Consider the following 19,054-nt stretch of genomic DNA (forward strand, 5'->3'; position numbering starts at 1 on the left):
TTGACAACTCACTGCTGCACCAAGCTGCCTAAGGCCAACACAACTGCGCACGTTCCTCCAACACGCTAATATAATAACAGCTTCACTATTTATCTCCTCCAAGGAAGTTCCAATTTTTATATATCCTTTCTTGTACTATCTTATAACCGTGTTCTAGGATAATCTGCTTTTTGTTTTGTCCAAGAAGGAGGGCAAAAAGCACTTGCCTTACTTTGACTTATGTTTCCTGCCGGGCGCTGCTCGGCGTAGAGAGTGGCGTCTGCCTCCTCCATCCGCTTCGGTCCATGGCAAGCGTTTGCAAATCACTCAACCTGATATTTGCCATCGTCAGGAACTCGGACAGGGTGTCAGACCATCGTTTCTTCGGTCGGCCGCGAGGTCACTTCCAACCGGCTTTGACAGGGTCGAAGTCATGGATAGTTTTCGCAGGCATGTGTGGAGGCATTCGAAGTAGGTGTCCGAACCATCGTAGTGTTTGCTCGGCTGCTTGGGTCGAAAACCGAAAATCTCTAGTAATTATCCTTAATCCACAAATCATGATTTGGTCATTTTAAGTTTTCTTTTTTGAAGCCCCAAAAATGGGATCGGACCATATTTTTCGCAGAACTTATTTTCGAGATGTTGGATTTCATATTTCACACACTGGACATTCAGTTTTTCATACAAATTTGTATGTGATATAATGCCAGTCAAACGATGATATAAAGCTATCCTTGGACAGTTATTCTATCAACTCCGAAAGAAAACCATGCTCCTTACCTATTCTTCTTTTTACACATTTTCTACGTCCATCATCTTTACCCACGTAAGTGAATTTATCCACTTGAAGCTTTCATATTCCTCACGAGGCCTAGACCCTGCCTGTGGGCCTCATCCTGTCTACTTGAATAAGCATAATCAGTATTACCCAATTTTTTGTTTCTTAACCCTAGGGGAAGAGTTTCTGAAACTTCTAACAAGTCTAATTCAAAATATCTTAACTTGTCAGTCAAAATTTCAATATAATAGTTTTCTCAAGATCACATTGTTCCATGTCGTAATTTTCACTTTATTTAAATCACTGAAATTGTTATGGCCTCAAGAAAAGGTATAGGTCCTACCACTTAACCACAGCCGAGGTGTATATATGCCTCAGCTGTGCACTGCGCGTCAGGTACTAATAATTTCTTTGTGCAAGCCTTGGCTAATCTTGGCGAGTACATGGTTTTTTAGCACTGGGTGATGCTCCCCTATCAACAACAGTCGACGTCCTGAACAATCAATTTCAAGTCAATATCCCCACACTTATTATATATTTATGCCTGCAAATATTATACCACAATGTAGAGACAGTCCAATATAAATAACATATCTAGGAAGACGTTATTCAGCCCGTCAAAACACATAAAATCTAGCAGAATTACCCTCCACTGATCAAAATCCAGAGCTATGCTGTGTTGTTTGCACGGCTATAATTCCCGAAGGGTTCAGCTCCTCAAACTGAAGGGCAGTTTGTAGTCACGGTTTATGGTTAGGCAAATTCTTGAGAGATCCGCCCCTGTGAGGGGGGTGGGTCTCTTTCAGATGCGTATATCTGTTTCAGATATGAAAATAGGTCTAACTCAGTGATTTATTTACTTCTTTTTGTTGAACTCAAATGGAGAGTAAACTTTCAAAATTTAGATTCAAAGTATCAAAATTAAATTTCAAAACTTCAAAATAATATCAGCGATTTTCAGCGAAAGATTAACATTTAAAGTTTAAAGAGTGAAAATTTCATCGCAAAAGCTGGTCAAAAGGTTTTTGACCACCCTTTTAAAATTCATTTTTATTTCATGTTTGAATTATTTTGTCATTTCTCCCTCACTCTTTAGATACGTAAACTGGAGGGCCATTTTTTAGTTTTACCCCTCCAAAATACCCTCCAACCCCCGAAAGAAGGATTGATGTGAAATTCCCGTATATTTGTCCAAGGTATTTTAATATTTTGCGTCTGTTTTCACCTTAAAAACCAGGAAAAGTCAAAACATTTCACGCATAAACTTTCATAGCGTTGAAGACAAACGTCAAGATTTTACAGATTTAAACGACGACATGATGACTGATTGAAATACAGCATGTGCCATTAGGCAGCCAAGAATTTTAAACTTTGTTTTGAAATTTAACTTTGACGTCAGTTAATTGGTGTCCATAGGTTTTCATATATGACGTTTTGCTATATGACCCCTATTTGTATAGTAAACAGTCTTGGGTTGTTATTCGCCAATTGGTCGTTATTTGTGTTTGTTTTCCTTTTTTCTGCTAATCTCTTAGGAGGGGCTGCAGTAAAATACGGAATATCTTCGAGTCATCTGAATGGCGAGGGATTATTCTCCAAAAAACTAAAAAATAAGAAAATTGGCCCTAATTCTAGGTCATGGAATTGAAGCTACATAACTCAAAGGCTTATCAATTCCTTATTTTGGGCTTTATGTTCCCCTGTGCAATTTTTGGTGTCTTATTTTCAGCTCTCCTACAGTTTATCATAGGCAGCGCGCTAGCGCTGCCTAAGTAGAGAATGATGTGGGCACAATGTGTTTTTTTCCTCCACCCGGGAACTTCGTATCGAAGGAGTTGTCGTAGAAACTTCGAAAATGGCTCATCCGATTGGAAATTAGGGTGGCTAGTATCCTTTTTAATAGTCGAAAGTAATTGGAGGGCAACTAGCCCCCCCCCAAGCACATCCAATCAAAATTTTGAGATAGCCATTTTGTTCAGCGTAGTTGATTTCCAAATAGAAAATATGTTTTTTAGGAGGACATTCCCCCACAACCCTCAGGGCAAGGGTCTTAAGTTATGCCCTGGGGAGATATAAGGTTTTTATAGAAGACGTTGTCGTAGAAACTTCAAAACAGGCTCATTCGATTGGAAATTCAAAGCGCTAGTACCCTTTTTAATAAACAAAAGTGATTGGAGGGCAACTAGCACCCCCACGCCCCTCATTCCCCCAAATACATCCAATCAAAATTTTGAGATAGCCATTTTGTTCAGCGTATTTGATTTCCAAATAGAAAATACGTTTTTGAGGAGGAAAATCCCCTACAACCCTCAGGGCAAGGGTTTTAAGTTATGGCCTGGGGGCATATAAGGTTTTTATAGAAGGCGTTGTCGTAGAAACTTCAAAACAGGCTCATTCGATTGGAAATTCAAAGGGCTAGTACCCTTTTTAATAGTCGAAACTGATTGGAGAGCAACTCGCCCCCCCCCCTCACTCACATCATTCCCCCAAGCACATCCAATCAAAATTTTGATATGTCCATTTTGTTCAGCGTAGTTGATTTCCAGATATAAAATATGTTTTTGAGGAGGACAATCCCTCACAACCGTCAGGGCAAGGGCTTTAAGTTATGGCCTGGGGGCATATAAGGTTTTTATTGAAGGCGTTGTCTTAGAAACTTCAAAACAGGCTCCTTCAATTGGAAATTCAAAGGGCTAGTGCCCTTTTTAATAATCGAAAGTAATTGGAGGGAAATTAGCCCCCCCCCACGCCCGTCCATCCCCCCCCCCCCTCCACTAAAAAAGGTTTGTTAGCCCTTTTGTTAAAAGGCGTATTAAGGTCTTGAACATATGGCTTGATGTCAACCTCCTCACAGCCGTCAGGACAAGGGTTCTAAGTTATGCCCTGGGGCATATAAAGTTTTTATAAAACGCGTTGCAGTAGAAATTTCAAAAGGGCCTCATTTGATTAGAAATTGAAATGGCTTGTGCCCTTTTTAATAGTCGAAAGTAATTGGAAGGTAACTAACACCCCTTCTACGCCCACCATTTCCCCAAACACATCCAATCAAAATTTTGAGATAGCCATTTTGTTCCACGCAGTTAAAGTTCAGGAAATTATACCTTTGAGCAGGACACTCCCCCCACAGTCTTCAGGGCAAGGGTTATAAGTTATCCCCTGGGGGCATATAAGTTTTTATTGAAATCTTTGTCGTAGAAATTTGAGAAAGGGCTCATTCGATTGGAAATTCAAAGGTCTATTGCTCTTTTTAATAGTTGAAAGTGATTTGAGGGCAGCTGGCCCCCCCCTCTCGCCCATCTTTTCCCCAAACAGATCCAATCAAAGTTTTTAGATAGCCATTTTATTCAGTTTTTTGGATTTCAAGATAGAAATTATATTTTTGAGGAAGAAACTCCCCCACAGCCCTCAGGGCAAGGGCTGTAAGTTATGGCCTGGGGGCATATAAGGCTTTTACTGAACGCGTCGTCGTAGGAACTTCAAAAATGACTCATTCGATTGAAAATTGAAATGGCTAGTGCCCTTTTTAATAGTCGAAAGTGATTGGAAGGCAACTAACACCCCTTCCACGCCCACCATTTCCCCAAACATATCCGATCAAAATTTCTTGATAGCCATTTTGTTCCACGAAGTTTAAAGTTCAGGAAAATATACCTTTGATCAGGACTCTCTCCCCATAGTCTTCAGGGCAAGGGTTATAAGTTGTGCCCTGGGGGCATATAAGGTTTATATAGAAAGTTGTTGTAGAAATTTGAAAAGGGGCTCATTCGATTGGAAATTGGAATTGCCCTTTTTAACAGTCGAAAGTGAGTGGAGAGTAATTAAACCCCCTCTCACGCCCTCCATTTCCCCAAACACATTCAATCAAAGCTTAGATAGCCATTTTGTTCAACGTAGTTGAAAGTTCGGGAAATTATGTATTTAAGGATGAAAAACCCCCGAGAGTCCCAAGGGCAAAGGTTGTAAGTTATGCCCAGGGGGCATATAAGGTTATTAATGATAGAGTTGTCGTAAAAACTTCAAAAAGGGTTCATTCAATTGGAAATTGAGAGGGATAGTGCCCTTTTTAATAGTTGAAAGTGATTGGACGGTAACTAACCCCTCTCTCACGCCCACCATTCCCCCAAACACATCCAATCAAAATTTTCAGATAGCCATTTTGTTCAACGTAGTAGAAAGTTCTGGAAATTAGGTCTGTGATGATGACAACTCCCCCACCCAGCTCTCAGGGTTAGGGTTGTAAGTTAGCCCCTGGGGGTGTATAAGGTTTTATTGAAAGAGTTGTCGTACAAGCTTCAAAAAGGCTCATTTGATTGGAAATTGATAGGGTTAGTGCCTTTTTTAATAGTTGAAAGTGATTGTATAAAGACTAACGCCCCTCTCACGCCCACCATTTTCTCAGACACATCCAATCAAAATTTTGAGATAGCCATTTGTGTAACGTAGTTGAATGTTCTGGAAATTAGGTCTTAGAGGATGACAACCACCCTCACAGCCCTTAGGGTAAGAGTTGTAATTTGTGCCCTGGGGCCATATAAGATGTTTATAGGAAGTGTTGTCGTAGAAAGTTGAAAAAGGCTCATTCGATTGGAATTCAAAAGGCCTAGTGCCCTTTTTAGTAGTCGAAAGTAATTGGAAGGCATGACATTTTTATAGTAAAGATCGATGTTGGTATAATGTATTATTTTTTGTTGTTGTTGTTTTTTAGACCAGGGCGCTTTGTATCAAAGGAGTTGTCGTAGGAACTTCGAAAAAGGCTCATTCGATTGAAAATAGAAAGGGCTGATGCCCTTTTTAATAGTCGAAAGTGATTGGAGGGAAACCAATCCCCCTACCAAGCCCCCCCTCCCAATTGAAATTATTTTTAAATACTAAAAGTTGCCATAAGATTAAATCAAAATGCACTGTGTTAATGCTAATTCCCAATAAGACATCTCAGCAGTATCCCAAGAACGACCGAGGGTATTATGTTCAAACTTTTGGGGCTGCTTCTGCTCTTAAAACAAAATCAAAATAGCGTAAGTGTATCGAAGCTATCAAAGAAAGTAAACAGATTTTTTTGCGAATGGTATCAAGTTTTCCATTTCAGGTCAACTAGAGGAGGTATGAAACGAAATTAAACACTACTATTTGTGTCCATATTTGTAAAAGGATGTCTCTTATTAAATATTACTTGAAATTGTTCCTCAGCATACAAATAGCAGGGCAAACTATAAATTCTTAAAATAAGAAAAGATTTAAAAAGATGTTTTCTTTTCCCCCGAAAATATTATGTCAATATAAAACGAACAGAAATTAATTAAAAAAAACTTTTTCCTCAAAATAAGTTTTTCAAAGAAAAGTAAAGAACTCCATTAAACAAAAAATTAGTAAAAATAAAATCAAATAATTTACCAAGCGTGAAAGTACCACAAATCAGCATCGATAAACAAATGAAACCCAAAACGAGCAGAAATTACAATAAATAACCGAGTCAAACTCAAAACGAGCAGAAATTAATATAAGTTGGGCTCAAAACCCCTATGCCTTCCCAAGGCCAGAACATAATATGCTCTTTACTGAAAAAAGTATAAATGTTTTCACTTTTATACCTTTAATAAATCAAATAATATTAAGGTTTTGGTTACTAAATATCAGTAAATGTATATTAAACTGACAATGCTTATTCATTTGCACAAAATGCACATGCACAAAAATTACAAATGAACGTACATTGTCAGTTTAATATGCATATACTGATATTTATTAATCAAAATGTTGTTATTATTTGATTTATAAAAGTTATAAAATTAAAAACATTTATATTTTTTTAGTAAAGTGCAAATTATGTTCTGGCCTTGGGAAGGCATAGGGGTTTTGAGCCCAACTTAAGTTAATTTCTGGTCGTTTTGAGTTTTAATGTGGTATTTATTTTAATTTATTTTCGGTTTGGGTTTCATTTTTTTATAGATGCTGATTTTTTGTAGTTTCGCGCTTGGTAGATTATTTGATTTTATTTTTGCTCATTTTTTGTTTAATGGAGTTCTTTACTTTTCTTTGAAAAACTTATTTTGTGGAAAATTTTTTTTTTAATTAATATGTATGGACAGAAGACAATTTTCCTGTCGTTCCATAGCTGAGACTGAGTTCTATCCATCTACCGAACTACATTTTTGAATTTAGTTTTACGTAGTTTTGAAGATGGAAAATACGTTGAATATTCGTTGAAAAAAGGAGACTTTTCTTATTTTTCAAGCAAGTTTAAACTCTTCTTCAATAAAGCTTAAGTAATAACATAGTTCTGGCTCGGTGAATGGGTAGATCTGAGATTAATTAATCAAATGACACGACTGTCTTGTCCTTGTGCTGTAATTTACAGCTGAAGGCTTGTCGCAAAATTACTTGTTTCAGAGTGAACATATACCATAAGATTCATTTTTTGTAATATCCTCCGAAAGGCATTAAAGTCCTGAGCATAAATTTCGAATCCCCAAAAGTTAGCTTATAAGCTACGGTGCACTTGTTAAACATCGATAGCCACTTTTCAAATATCTATATTCTCAATATTTGCAGCACGGTCTCCAGGGAATAGTAGTGCAATCAGCGTCCCTTTTATGAGGGTGAAAGTCTAGATTAATGAGACAGCCTGTTAGTAAGGGTAAAGGCCTTGGCTGCCACCCCAGCAAAGTTTTATTGACTTAGTAGAATCATATTGAATTGGGGTTCGGAAGCCTAGGTAAGCCTTATGTCGGACACAATCTAGACTGGCTTAGTCAATTAGAGCATTGGTATCGAGCCTTACTAATTTTAATACTAAATCATGGGCCGAGACCAGTCCTGTTTTAATTAAAGATCAAAGTAGGCTACTAATGCTTAAGGTAAGAAATTAATGTCTTCTAATGAATAATAATCTTCGAAGAGTACATATTTCAAGGAGAGCTCACAATGTACTTTAAGTAAATGAAATTCAACAAGACTTACTTATTGCTTATAATTTAGTCTATATTTTAATTAAATACAACTCTTTAAGTAAACCTTAATATTTGACTTTCAATTAGTGATAATAAGAAATTTAATTATTATGCCTTTATACTGACGACTGACCTTACTTTCATTTTCGTATTAATAGCTTCAAACGATGACAGTTATTAAGAGAGCTTCACTTGCACCTGTCTACCTTGGTAAGCGTTATATGGCACCCTTTATAAACCTGGGCTGCAAAGCTGATCCTATAAAATTCAATTCAGAAAAAATCGATCCACCCAAAATTCAATCCAACAGTATTCGATTCACACAAAATTGAACCCAACAAGTCTCAAATAGGATAAACTCTTCCCTCGTAAAACACAACCCAAGCAAAACTAGAAACACTCAAAATACGTTCAAGTAAGACTCAAAACGGGAAAAAGGAAGACGAAAAAAATAAAGCTGAGCAAAACTAGGCCCGGAGAAAACCCAACCCAAGCAAAATTTAGTTCCATAAAAATAACTCCATTCAAAATAGATCCCAAGCTAGCTTACACTCAATAAGACTCAGACTTCAAGATTCAACAGTAAGCCATGAGCCAATTTCAATGTTATCACACCGAAATACGAAAACCTTAGAATCTTAATAATACAGGAATTAGTGAGGCTAAACTAGAAATGTAGTTTCTCGTCGATACGAAAGAAGTGAAAATCACTTATATGCCATGTAAATCATGTCTAGTTTTATTATTTCATATGTTCAAGGCATAGCCAGTGGTGGTTACGAGTTTTAGCCCTTTTGGGATTGAAACTCTGAGGAGGAGGGGACCAAAATCAATTCTATAAAGTAAATTCACTCCATCCATTTTATAAATGATGTTCTATTAAATTGCCTATATCTTTTTTCTAACAAATTAGGGGATGCCTTACCTCCAGGCTTAAGACCCAATTGGGTCCTTTAGTAAAAGGGTTATTAGGAAATTGTAGCACTTAACAAAACTAGTCTTTATAGAAAGTAAAAATTGCTTTAAGCTAAACCAAATAAAGCCTACTCTATCAAGTATTTCCTCTACCAATGGCTGCCAATATTCCCTAAAAAGTTTTCACCGGCCTTTTTATTGGCATTTGAAGACAGATAAAGTTTCCTTGAATATGGTCCTTTCTTCACCAAACCAAAATAGTCAATACGAATATTTTTGCTACCAAAACTGTATATTGATTGGCTGCTAAGGTGTCAGTACTAGAATATACCCCAGAAATAAACTTGAACTACTTAATAGATTATTCGTGAAATAATATGCACTTATCTAAAAAAAAATTTCAAATTCGCATCAGAATTTGATGTACTAATTGACACTACTTTAAAAAAATTTTCATCATGCAAAGACTAATACATTTTCCCTCGGCTATAACTATCACAGGTTTTTGTCAGTTCTTGTTTAAAGTTTTTTTTTGTGCCTGTATGTGCCACTGTCGTTTTTGCAGACCTTTCCGATTCCCAGTTTTATCTTTTTATGTTCTATTGAAAGTATTCACCTCACAGATGTAAATTTGGGTGTGGAGACTTAGCCTGGAGGCAAGATCAATCTCACAAACACTATTGGGGAGGGACGGGTTAACCTCCATGCAAAAATGCTGAAACTGTTGGGCAAGACTCATGTGTATAGCCTACACTTTAAGCTTGTTTGATTCGGATGAAAGTAAGCAAACAAAAACATTGAGTTTGGAACAAAAGAGTGTTCCAGAAACAATGAAATGCTTTTGGAAAGATATGCTCCTTTGGTATTTTTCAATTACTTTGACCGAGACTGAACAATGTGGAATTTGAACGGTCAGGTATGTTACAGATCGCCTCTAAGATCGTCTCAGGTATGTTACAGATCGCGTCTAGAAAATGATTTTTTTATATGACTTTTTTCTAAGAATAGAAAGATTTACCATAAAGATACTGGCTCCTAATATGTAGTTTTACTAAACTGGGGTTTATCGCCAGAAAAAAATAGCTTACAGATGATTTGTCGGAGAATCTCCCTTTTCAAATATGTTTTCTAGTGCAAATTCTTCTAACGTGGGTAATTCCAAAATAAACTAAATGACGCTTGCAGCACTAACTGCAGACTAGAAAAGAGCAAACCAGCTGATAGTAACCAAAATTTGAAAAACGCATTTTGAAAAAGAGTTGCCTAATGAGAAAAAATTGCCCTCTAACATTGATTCAGAAATGGTAACTATTAATTCGGTTAATCCGAAAAGTAAAGTTTATTGCGAAACAAATTTATGGTGATTTCGAAAAAGAGCCTGCAACCTCTCGAAAATGGCGTCAAATCGAAATGAAAAGTTGTACAATTGGAATACGCAAGGTCGAAAACCTTACATAGGATAATTACAGTCCCCCAGCTTGAACGACAAAGAAAAATCACTGTTTTTGCATGGGTAGTACTGATGTGTTTCCCTTTTTTTCTTCTTTTATATCAGGCCTAGTGGGTTGCCAGAATATCATAGAAAGATGTTTAACGTCTCATCCCAATGGAAATTAAAATTTCTATTGCCTTTTTTTATGTGGCCAACAAGATTGGAGGGCAATTAGTGTGAGTTACTCAATTTGCTCATTGTTCAAAGATAGCTTAGTATTTATTATATTGATTCATACGACCATTTTTTAGAGTGGGATTCTTACCGAGGGGGGGGGGATTTTCACGGGAACTTTTCCATGGGAAGGAAAGCTTATGGGGGAACTTTCAAGGATAAATTTTACAAAGGTAAGGGGGGGGGGGGGTTTCTGGAATTATTTGAAAAAGCGTCACAAATTAAATAAAAAAAAATCAACTGGAAGTAAGGAGCAACATTAAAACTTAAAACGAGCAGGAATTATTCCGTATGTGAGGGGGACTGCACGCCCTCTAGAAAAAAAATCATTTCAGTCTTGCTTCTACATTAAATTTAAATTAAAAATTGACAAAGATTAATTTAAAAAAAAAATACAAAGCTTTTGTGAGGGAAGTAAAGAGTGAAATTGAAACTTAAAACAAATACAAATTATTGCTTCACAGTCAATCTAGCAAAAAACGATAAAACTAGTGCAAATAAACCAACTGATGATAATTCTCTGTGTTTGTATGATTATAGAAAATTAGCACTTTACTGAAAACACAAAAGCTAAGTTAAAAAGCAACAAGAACATTGATTTAGGATTCAAAAGAGAGTACGTAACCTGACAACAACAAACTAATCTATAACGCTTTTCATAGTCTTACACCAGTTGTGATATCAGTAACTTTCAGTATACAATTAAAATTATCTTAAAAGTTATGCATAAACATAAATAGTATTATTTTAATAACTGTGAAATCATTGAACAGCGTACAAAAATAATGGATTGATTGGTCAGGTAACATTTTGGTCCCATCAGCTATAATACCAATTGTGAGTAATACATCAGAGGCAACGCTATAGCGTTGCCTATAGTAAAGGCCATACGGCTCCAATGTTATATTATTATTATTATTATTTATTATTTTTTCCCAGAGGCACTTAATATGGAAGAGGTCGTCTTAGAAACTTCAAAGGGGGCTCATTCGAATGGACATCGAGAGTTCCAGTGCCCTTTTTAAGAGTCAAAACTGATTGGAGGGCAACTAACACTCCCCCACGCCCATCATTCCTCCAAACACATCCAATCAAAATTTCGAGATAGCCATTTTGTTCAGCGTAATTGATTTCCAGATAGAAAATATATTTTTGAGGAGGACAGCCTTGAGGGCAAGGGTTGTAAGTTATGCCCTGGGGGCATATAAGGTTTTATAGAAAGCGTCGCCGTAGAAACTTCAAAAAGGACTCATTCGATTAGAAATTCAAAGGGCTAGTGCCCTTTTTAAAAGTCGAAAGTAATTGGAGGCAAATAGCCCCCTCACGCCCATCATTCCCCCATACACATCCAATATAAATTCTTAGATAGCCATTTTGTTCAGCTTAGTTGATTTCTTGATAGGAAATATGTTTTTGAGGAGGACACTCCCCAGAACCCTCAGGGCAATGGTTTTAAATTATGCCCGGGGGGTATATAAGGTTTTTATAGAAGGTGTTGTCGTAGAAGCTTAAAAAAAGGCTCATTCGATTCGGAAATTCAAAGGGCTAGTGCCCTTTTTAATGGTCCCCCAGGACTATTTGATTGTTAAATATTTGATTGGAAAAGTTCTAGTTCAGTTTTCAGAGGCAACGCTATAGCGTTGCCTATAGTAAAGGCCATACGGCTCCAATGTTTTATTATTATTTATTTATTTTTCCTAGAGGCACTTCATATGGAAAGGGTCGTCGTATAAAATTCAAATGGGAGCTCATTCGATTGGAAATTGAGAGTTCTAGTGCTCTTTTTAATATTCGAAAGTGATTGGAGGGCAACTAGCCCCCCCATGCCCAACATTCCCCCAAACACATCCAATCAAAATTTTGAGATAGTCAATTTGTTCAGCCTAGTTGATTTCTAGATAGAAAATATTTTTTTTGTGGGGAATACTCCCCCACAACCCTTGGGACAAGGGTTTTAAGTTATGCCCTGCAGGCATATAGGGTTTTAATAGAAGGTGTTGTCATAGAAACTTCAAAAGAGGCTCATATGATTGGAACTTCAAAGGGCTAGTGCACTTTCTAATATTAGAAAGTGATTGGAGGGTCACTATCCCCCCACACCCATCATTCCCCCAAACACATTCAATCAAAATTTTGAGATAACCATTGCGTTCAGCGTAGTTGATTTCCAGATATAAAATATGATTTTGAGGAGGACACTCCCCAAAAACCCTCAAGTCAAGGGTTTCAAGTTATGACCTGGTGGCATATAAGGTTTTTATAGAAGGCGTTGTCGTAGAAATTTTAAAAAAGGCTCATTCGATTGGAACTTCAAAGGGCTAGTGCCCTTTTTAATATTCTAAAGTGATTGGAGGGCCAATAGCCCCCCCCTACGCCCATCGTTCCACCCAAAACCTATAATCAAAAATTTGTGATATTAATTTTGTTCTGGGTAGTTGATTTCCAGATAAAAAATATGTTTTTCAGTAGGACACTCCCCCACAACCCTCAGGGCAAGTGTTTTAAGTTATGCCCTGGTGGCATATAAGGCTTTTATAGAAGTCGTTGTCGTAGAAACTTAAAAAAAGGCTCATCCGATTGGAAATTCAAAGGGTGCCCTTTTTAATAGTCGAAGTGCTATTTATAACAGTCGAAAGTGATTTGAGGGCAACAAACCCCCCTCTCACGCCCACCTTTTCCCCAAACACATCCAATAAAAATTTTGAGATAAACATTTTATTAAACGTAGTTTTAAGTTCTGGAAATTAGGTCTTTGAGGATGACATTTCCCCCACAGCCCTCAGGGCAAGGGTTGTAAGTTATGCCCTGGGGGCATATAAGGTTTTGTATAGACAACGTTGTCGTTGAACCTTCAGAAAGGGCTCATTCGATTGGGCGTTTAAATGGCTAGTTCCTTTTTTAATCGTCGAAAGTGATTTTAAGGCAGCTGATACCCCTTCCACGCCCACAATTATCCCAAACACATCCAATTAAAATTTTTGTGTAGCCATTTGGTTCAACGTAGTTGAAAGTTCTGGAAATTATATGTTTGAGCAGGACACTTTCCCCACAGTCTTCAGGGACAAGGGTTATAAGTTATGCCCTAAGGGCATAAATGGATATTATGGAAGGAATGCTCGTATAAACTACTAAGAGGGCTCATTTGATTGAAGATTGCAAGTTCTAGTTCCCTTTTTAAGCGTCAAGATATCTTGGAGGGTCGCCAGCTCCCCCCCCCCAAACTCTTTTTTCCCAAATGCATCCAATAAAAAATTTAAGATAGCTATTCAGTTAAAAATAGTTCAAAGATAATAGTTCAAAGATCATAGTTCAAAGATCAAAAATCTGGGTGTCAACATAACCCCCCAGGGTTCGGGGGCAGGAGTTGTAAGTTATGTCCTGGGGGCATATATGGGTCTTATGAAAGGGATGCTCGTATTAAATTCAAAGAGGGCTCATTTGATTGGAAATTGAAAGTTCTAGTTCACTTTTTAAGATTCAAAAGAGATTGAAGGGCACCTAGCTTTCCCAACTCCCCCTCCATGCCCTTTTTTCCTCAAACCCATCCGATAAAAACTTTGAGATAGCTTTTGTTAAAAATAGTTCAAAGACCATGTAACGAAAACTCAGGGGTCAACACAGCTCCCGAGGGCCCGAGGGCAGGTGTTGTAAGCTATGCCCTAGGGGCCTATATGGTTCTTATTGAAGGGTTGCTCATAAATATTCAGAGATGGCTCATTTAATTAGAAATTTAAAGTTATATTTCAGTTTTTTTGAGTCAAAAGAAATTGGCGGGCAACTAGCCCCCCCCCCCCTCACGCCCCTTTTTCCCCAAATATTTTCCAATAAAAATTTTGAGATAGCCATTAAGTTAAAAATTGCTCAAAAGTCAAATAACAAAAACTCAGGTGTCGTCACAACCCCCCCAAGGCCCGGGGGCAGGCGCTGTAAGTTATGCCCTGGGGCATATATTGTTCGCATGAAAGGGATGCTCGTATAAACTTCATAGAGGGCTCATTTGATTGGATATTGAAAGTTCGAGCTCACTTTTTAATGGTCAAAAGAGATCCGAGGGTGGCTAGCCCACCCACGCCTTCTTTTTCAAAACTCGTCTGATGAAAATTTTGAGATAGACATCTTGTTAAAAATAGTTCAAAGGTCGGATAAGAAAAAATCCGGTGTCAATAGACCCCCCCCCAGGGCACAGGGGAAGGTGTTCAAAGTTATGTCCTAAGGGCGTGTATGGTTCTTATGAAAGGGATGCTCGTATAAACTTCATAGAGGGCTCATTTGATTGGAAAATGAAAGTTCTAGTTCACTTTTTAAGAGTCAAGAGAGTTAAACTAGCTTCCCCCCCCCCACGCTCTTTTTTCCCAAAAACCCGTCCGCTACAAATTTTGAGATAGCCAGTGTTTTGGAAATTGTTCAAAGTTTAGATAACAAAAACGCCCCCCAGGGTCCGGGGGATAGGCATTGTAGCCTAAGAGTTGTCCTGGGGGCATATATGGTTCTTAAGAAAGGGATGCTCGTATAAACTTCAGAGGGGGCTCATTTGATTGGAAATTGAAAGTTTTAGTTCAATTTTTAAGAGTCAGAAGATATCCGAGGGCAACTAGCCCCCCTCCCACACACACACCCTTTTTTCCCAAGCTCATCCGATAAATTTTTTATAATAGCCATTTCATTAAAAATAGTTCAAAGGTCAGATAAGAAAAATTCCTCTGTCGGCGGAACCCGCCAGGGCCCCGAGGCAGGCGTTATGAGTAGTGTTCTAGGGGCATATATAGTTCTTACGGAAGGAATGCTCGTATAAACTTCGGAGAGGGCTCTTTTGATTGGAAATTGAAAATTCTTGTTCACTTTTTAAGAGTCAAAAGAGATCGGAGGGCAACTAGCCCTCCCTCCTCCTCGCCCTAAATGCATCAGATTAAAATTTTGAGATAGACATTTTGTTAAAAAGAGTTCAAAGTTCTGATAACAAAAACTCCGGTGTCGACACAGCGCCCGGGGGTATGCGTTGTAAGTTATGCCCTGGGGGCATATATGGTTGTTATGGAAGAGATACTCGTATAAACTTCCTAGAGGGCTCATTTGATTTGAAACTGAAAGTTGTATTTCACTTTTTAAGAGACAAAAGTGATTTGAGGGCAGCTAGCCTCCCCCCACACTCCATTTATTTTTTTCCCAGAGGCACTTCATATAGAAGGGGTTGTCACATAAACTTCAAAGGGGGTTCATTCGATCGGAAATCGAGAGTTCTAGTGCCCTTTTTAAGAGTTAAAAGTGATCAGAGGCCAACTACCCTCCCTCCCGAGCCCTTTTACCCAAAATATATCTGATAAATATTTGAGGTAGCCATTTTGTTAAAAATAGTTCAAAGATCATATAACAAAACTCCTTTACGTATGGTCATTCGCTAAAAATAGTTCAAAGGTCAGACAAGAAAAACTCCTGTGTCGACACAACCCCCCCCCCCCAGGGCTGGGGCAAGCGTTGTAACTCTCTGGGGGCATATATGGTTCTTATTGAAGGTATACTCGTATAAACTTCAGAGAGGGTTCATTTGAATGGAAATTAAAAGTTGTAGTTCATTTTCTCAGAGTGAAAAAATATCGGAGGGTAACTAACCCCTCCCGCCCTCCACGCCTCTGGGTACCCATCCGATAAAAGTTTCAGGTGACTATTTTTTTTAAAATAGTTCAACCATCAGATATTAAATTTCCAGAGTCGACACAACCCCCCAGAGCCCAGGGACAGGCGTTATAAGTTATACTTTGGGGATATAAATGGTTCTTATAGAAGGGATACTCGTATAAACTTCAGAGACGGCTCATTTGATTGAAAATAAAAATTTCTAATTCGCTTTTAAAGAGTTAAAAGAGACCGAAGCTTAATTAGTCCCCCCACGCCATTTTTCCCAAAACCCATCCGATAAAAATTTTGCGATAGCAATTCTGTTAAAAATAGTTCAAACATTAGATAATAAGAACTCGGAGGTTGACACAAACCCATTTTTTCACTTTGATATTGTTACTTTGATATCAGTGTTGATACTTTGATGAATATTTGATTTTATTTTAAAGTTTGATTTTGAAATAAGAATTTTTAAAAACTTGAAATTTTTTGCAATCAAAAACGAACAAAAATTAATTAAAAAAAAACTTTCCGCAAATAAGTTTTTCAAAGAAATGTAAAGGCCATTTTAAAGTTAAGATAAGCATATACAAATACTTTTTAAAATTAAAACACAAAACGACCAGAAATTACTATTAAAAAATAAATGAAACCCAAAACGAACAGAAATTAAATAAACAATCATAGCGAAAACATACAACAAGTAATAATATAAATGAATAATAGATCTTAAAGCGAGTAATGCTTAGATTGAATATGAAAATCAAGCTGAAGACGAAAAAAATGTTTTCCTATTGAAGTACAAACTGAAACTTAAAACGAACAGAAATTAAATAAACAATCAATACAAACAAACATACAATAAATATTAATATAAATTAATAAATAAATCTTAAAACGAGTGAAACTTAAATTGAATATGCAAATCAAGCTTGAAACGAACAAACACCACCACAAACAAGAGTTTGGGTATGACCTCCTTCTCTCACTGTAAAAGTCTAAGACTTACTGCGTCATTGGCGCTTTACTGAAAACCAATTTTATGACAAATATTTTCTTTTGTACTTAATATTGAAAATAAACATTAAAATTATAGTAACGTTTTAAACTAATGAGCTTTCAGCAATTGATATCATTATACATCAAATATTCAGTTTAATTTATTAGCTCTTTTTAAAGTTGTTAAAGACGAATTTAGTTTCACTACAAACAAGTGTTTGGATACTACCTCCTTTCCTAACTGTAAATAAAAACCAAAAACTAATGCGTCATTGGCGCTTAACTGAAAACGGATTATATTACAAATATTTTTCTTTTCTAGTTCTTAAAGCATTGAAAATAAAAATACATTTACAGTGAAATAAATTCTTGAACTGATGGATCTTTGAAAAATTAATATCATTATACATCAAATATTCAATTTCATGTTGTTTATACTTTCCAAGACAGTCCAAGACGCATATAGTTTTCAGTAAAGCGCCAATGAAAAATAATTACTTCACTTGTGATTGGGGTGATGAAGAGATCTTTTTGAGTGTAAACATTTTAAAAATGAAAGAACTGAACTACAATTTAAATTACAAGAGTTTTCTTACTCTGATATTTTAATATTAATGTTATTTGGTTTATTAAAGAGGCTTGGTTTGCCGTTTTTGCATACTTAAACCGAACAAAGAGACTGGATATTGTTATTTTTTTCCCCTCTTTGCTATTTAGTAAATTGTATTTTGTAGCTGTATTTGGGAAATACTCTATGTGAAGTATTTTTCAGATTAGTTAGGGAGATACATGGGTGTACGGAAGGGGTGGGAGGAGAGGGGGTAGATGCCCCCCCTAAAAATTCAAATTTACACTAGATATGGTTGAAAAAGCAGTTGAAAAAAGTTAGATGGTTAAAAAAGCTGGAAATAAACAGCTGGAATGACAGAATAAAAGTCAAATAAGAAGTAATTATTCTTAATATCTTGGAAAGATTTAGAACTTCAGCCCCCACCCTTCATCACAGAATCAGCTGCCTCCTCCCCCCCCCAAGAGAAGAAGCTACGTATGCCCATGTTGGGATACTCTATAGGGGTTTAGTCACTTGATAAAAATATTCATTCAAATCAAGAACAAATAAACCATAATGTGAACTCCGAAAATTCGGCTATTTTCCTCCATTAGATAGAGAATATAAGGTTATGATACAAACTCTAAAGCTAGTTTTAACTTGGCTCTTTACTTCCCTCAGAAAACTTTGTTTTTTTAAATTAATTTGCATCATGAATTGAATAGAAATTTGTCTTTTCCCACTAATTAAATTTAAAAATTGAATATGAAAATGAGTTTCTAAAGAGAATTTATAATTTGAAAGTCGTACAAATTAACATGTCTACTAAACCCAGATGACTCAAACTTGGTCTTTCCTCTTTTATTTGTTTTGATTTCTTTATTCATGTGCTCTCAACTTTCATAAACATAAAAAATTTACGTAGCAATGAAGGCCTGTGTCTATTTACTACTTCCACAAACCGCTATCTAGCCGAATTCGGTCGAAGTTGCTTGATTCGAAAAAACTCTTTGATATCCTTAATCTTCTTTCCAAAATAAACTTTTGAATACAATCCTGAAATTTGATTTTATTATTAGGTAGTTATCAACTCTCTGCATTTGCTTCATTAACTTACCAGACATCATTCTTTTTCTGTCTTTTTTTTCAGACTCGACCAAAAAAATTAGTGACGTTCTTTTGGAATTTTCTGGGGATGGAGTCCTCTCGAAATGTAATCCAGACGGAGTAAGTCCACTTTATATTGAGCTTTTCTTATGGGTTGGATACGACTGCTCTTCCAATAGCAGTTCAGCAAAGCCTTTCTAGCTATTGTTTTCTTTTTTTAAAGACGACAAATAGCCAAAAAATGGTTTTTTATTCTGTGATGCTGAATTAACTTAAAGAAAGAGTAAAATACAATTCCAGGACTTGAAGATGCAGCCAGATGGCATAATAGTAAGGTAGTAAAATTTGTATGGGCACGTTAAAAATTGAGGAGGAGCAGTCGATCTGGACTTGGCACAGTTAGAATTATAAATGGGGCCACAATTAGAGAGAAGGGAAGAGGTAAAGAGAGATGGGCAGAATATTTTGAGAATCTACTAAACCGAGATGGAGTTTCAGTA

The 19,054-nt window shown here is 36.7% G+C and overlaps 1 protein-coding gene across 4 annotated transcripts in view; it reads left to right on the forward strand.

The window, feature by feature from the left end:
- Positions 1-19,054, forward strand: part of LOC148942732 (diacylglycerol kinase 1-like) — a 147,596-nt gene that overhangs the window by 4,892 nt on the left and 123,650 nt on the right. For all 4 annotated transcript variants that reach the window (XM_089102798.1, XM_089102799.1, XM_089102800.1 and 1 more), the window contains exon 2: positions 18,598-18,674. In XM_089102798.1, coding sequence (XP_088958924.1) covers positions 18,598-18,674 — 77 coding nt within the window. The remainder of the gene's footprint in view (positions 1-18,597; positions 18,675-19,054) is intronic.

This window comes from Artemia sp. Qi Xiang Cuo, chromosome 16 (assembly GCF_049724085.1).
Source record: "Artemia sp. Qi Xiang Cuo chromosome 16, ASM4972408v1, whole genome shotgun sequence".
Classification (NCBI taxonomy): Eukaryota; Metazoa; Arthropoda; class Branchiopoda; order Anostraca; family Artemiidae; genus Artemia; species Artemia sp. Qi Xiang Cuo.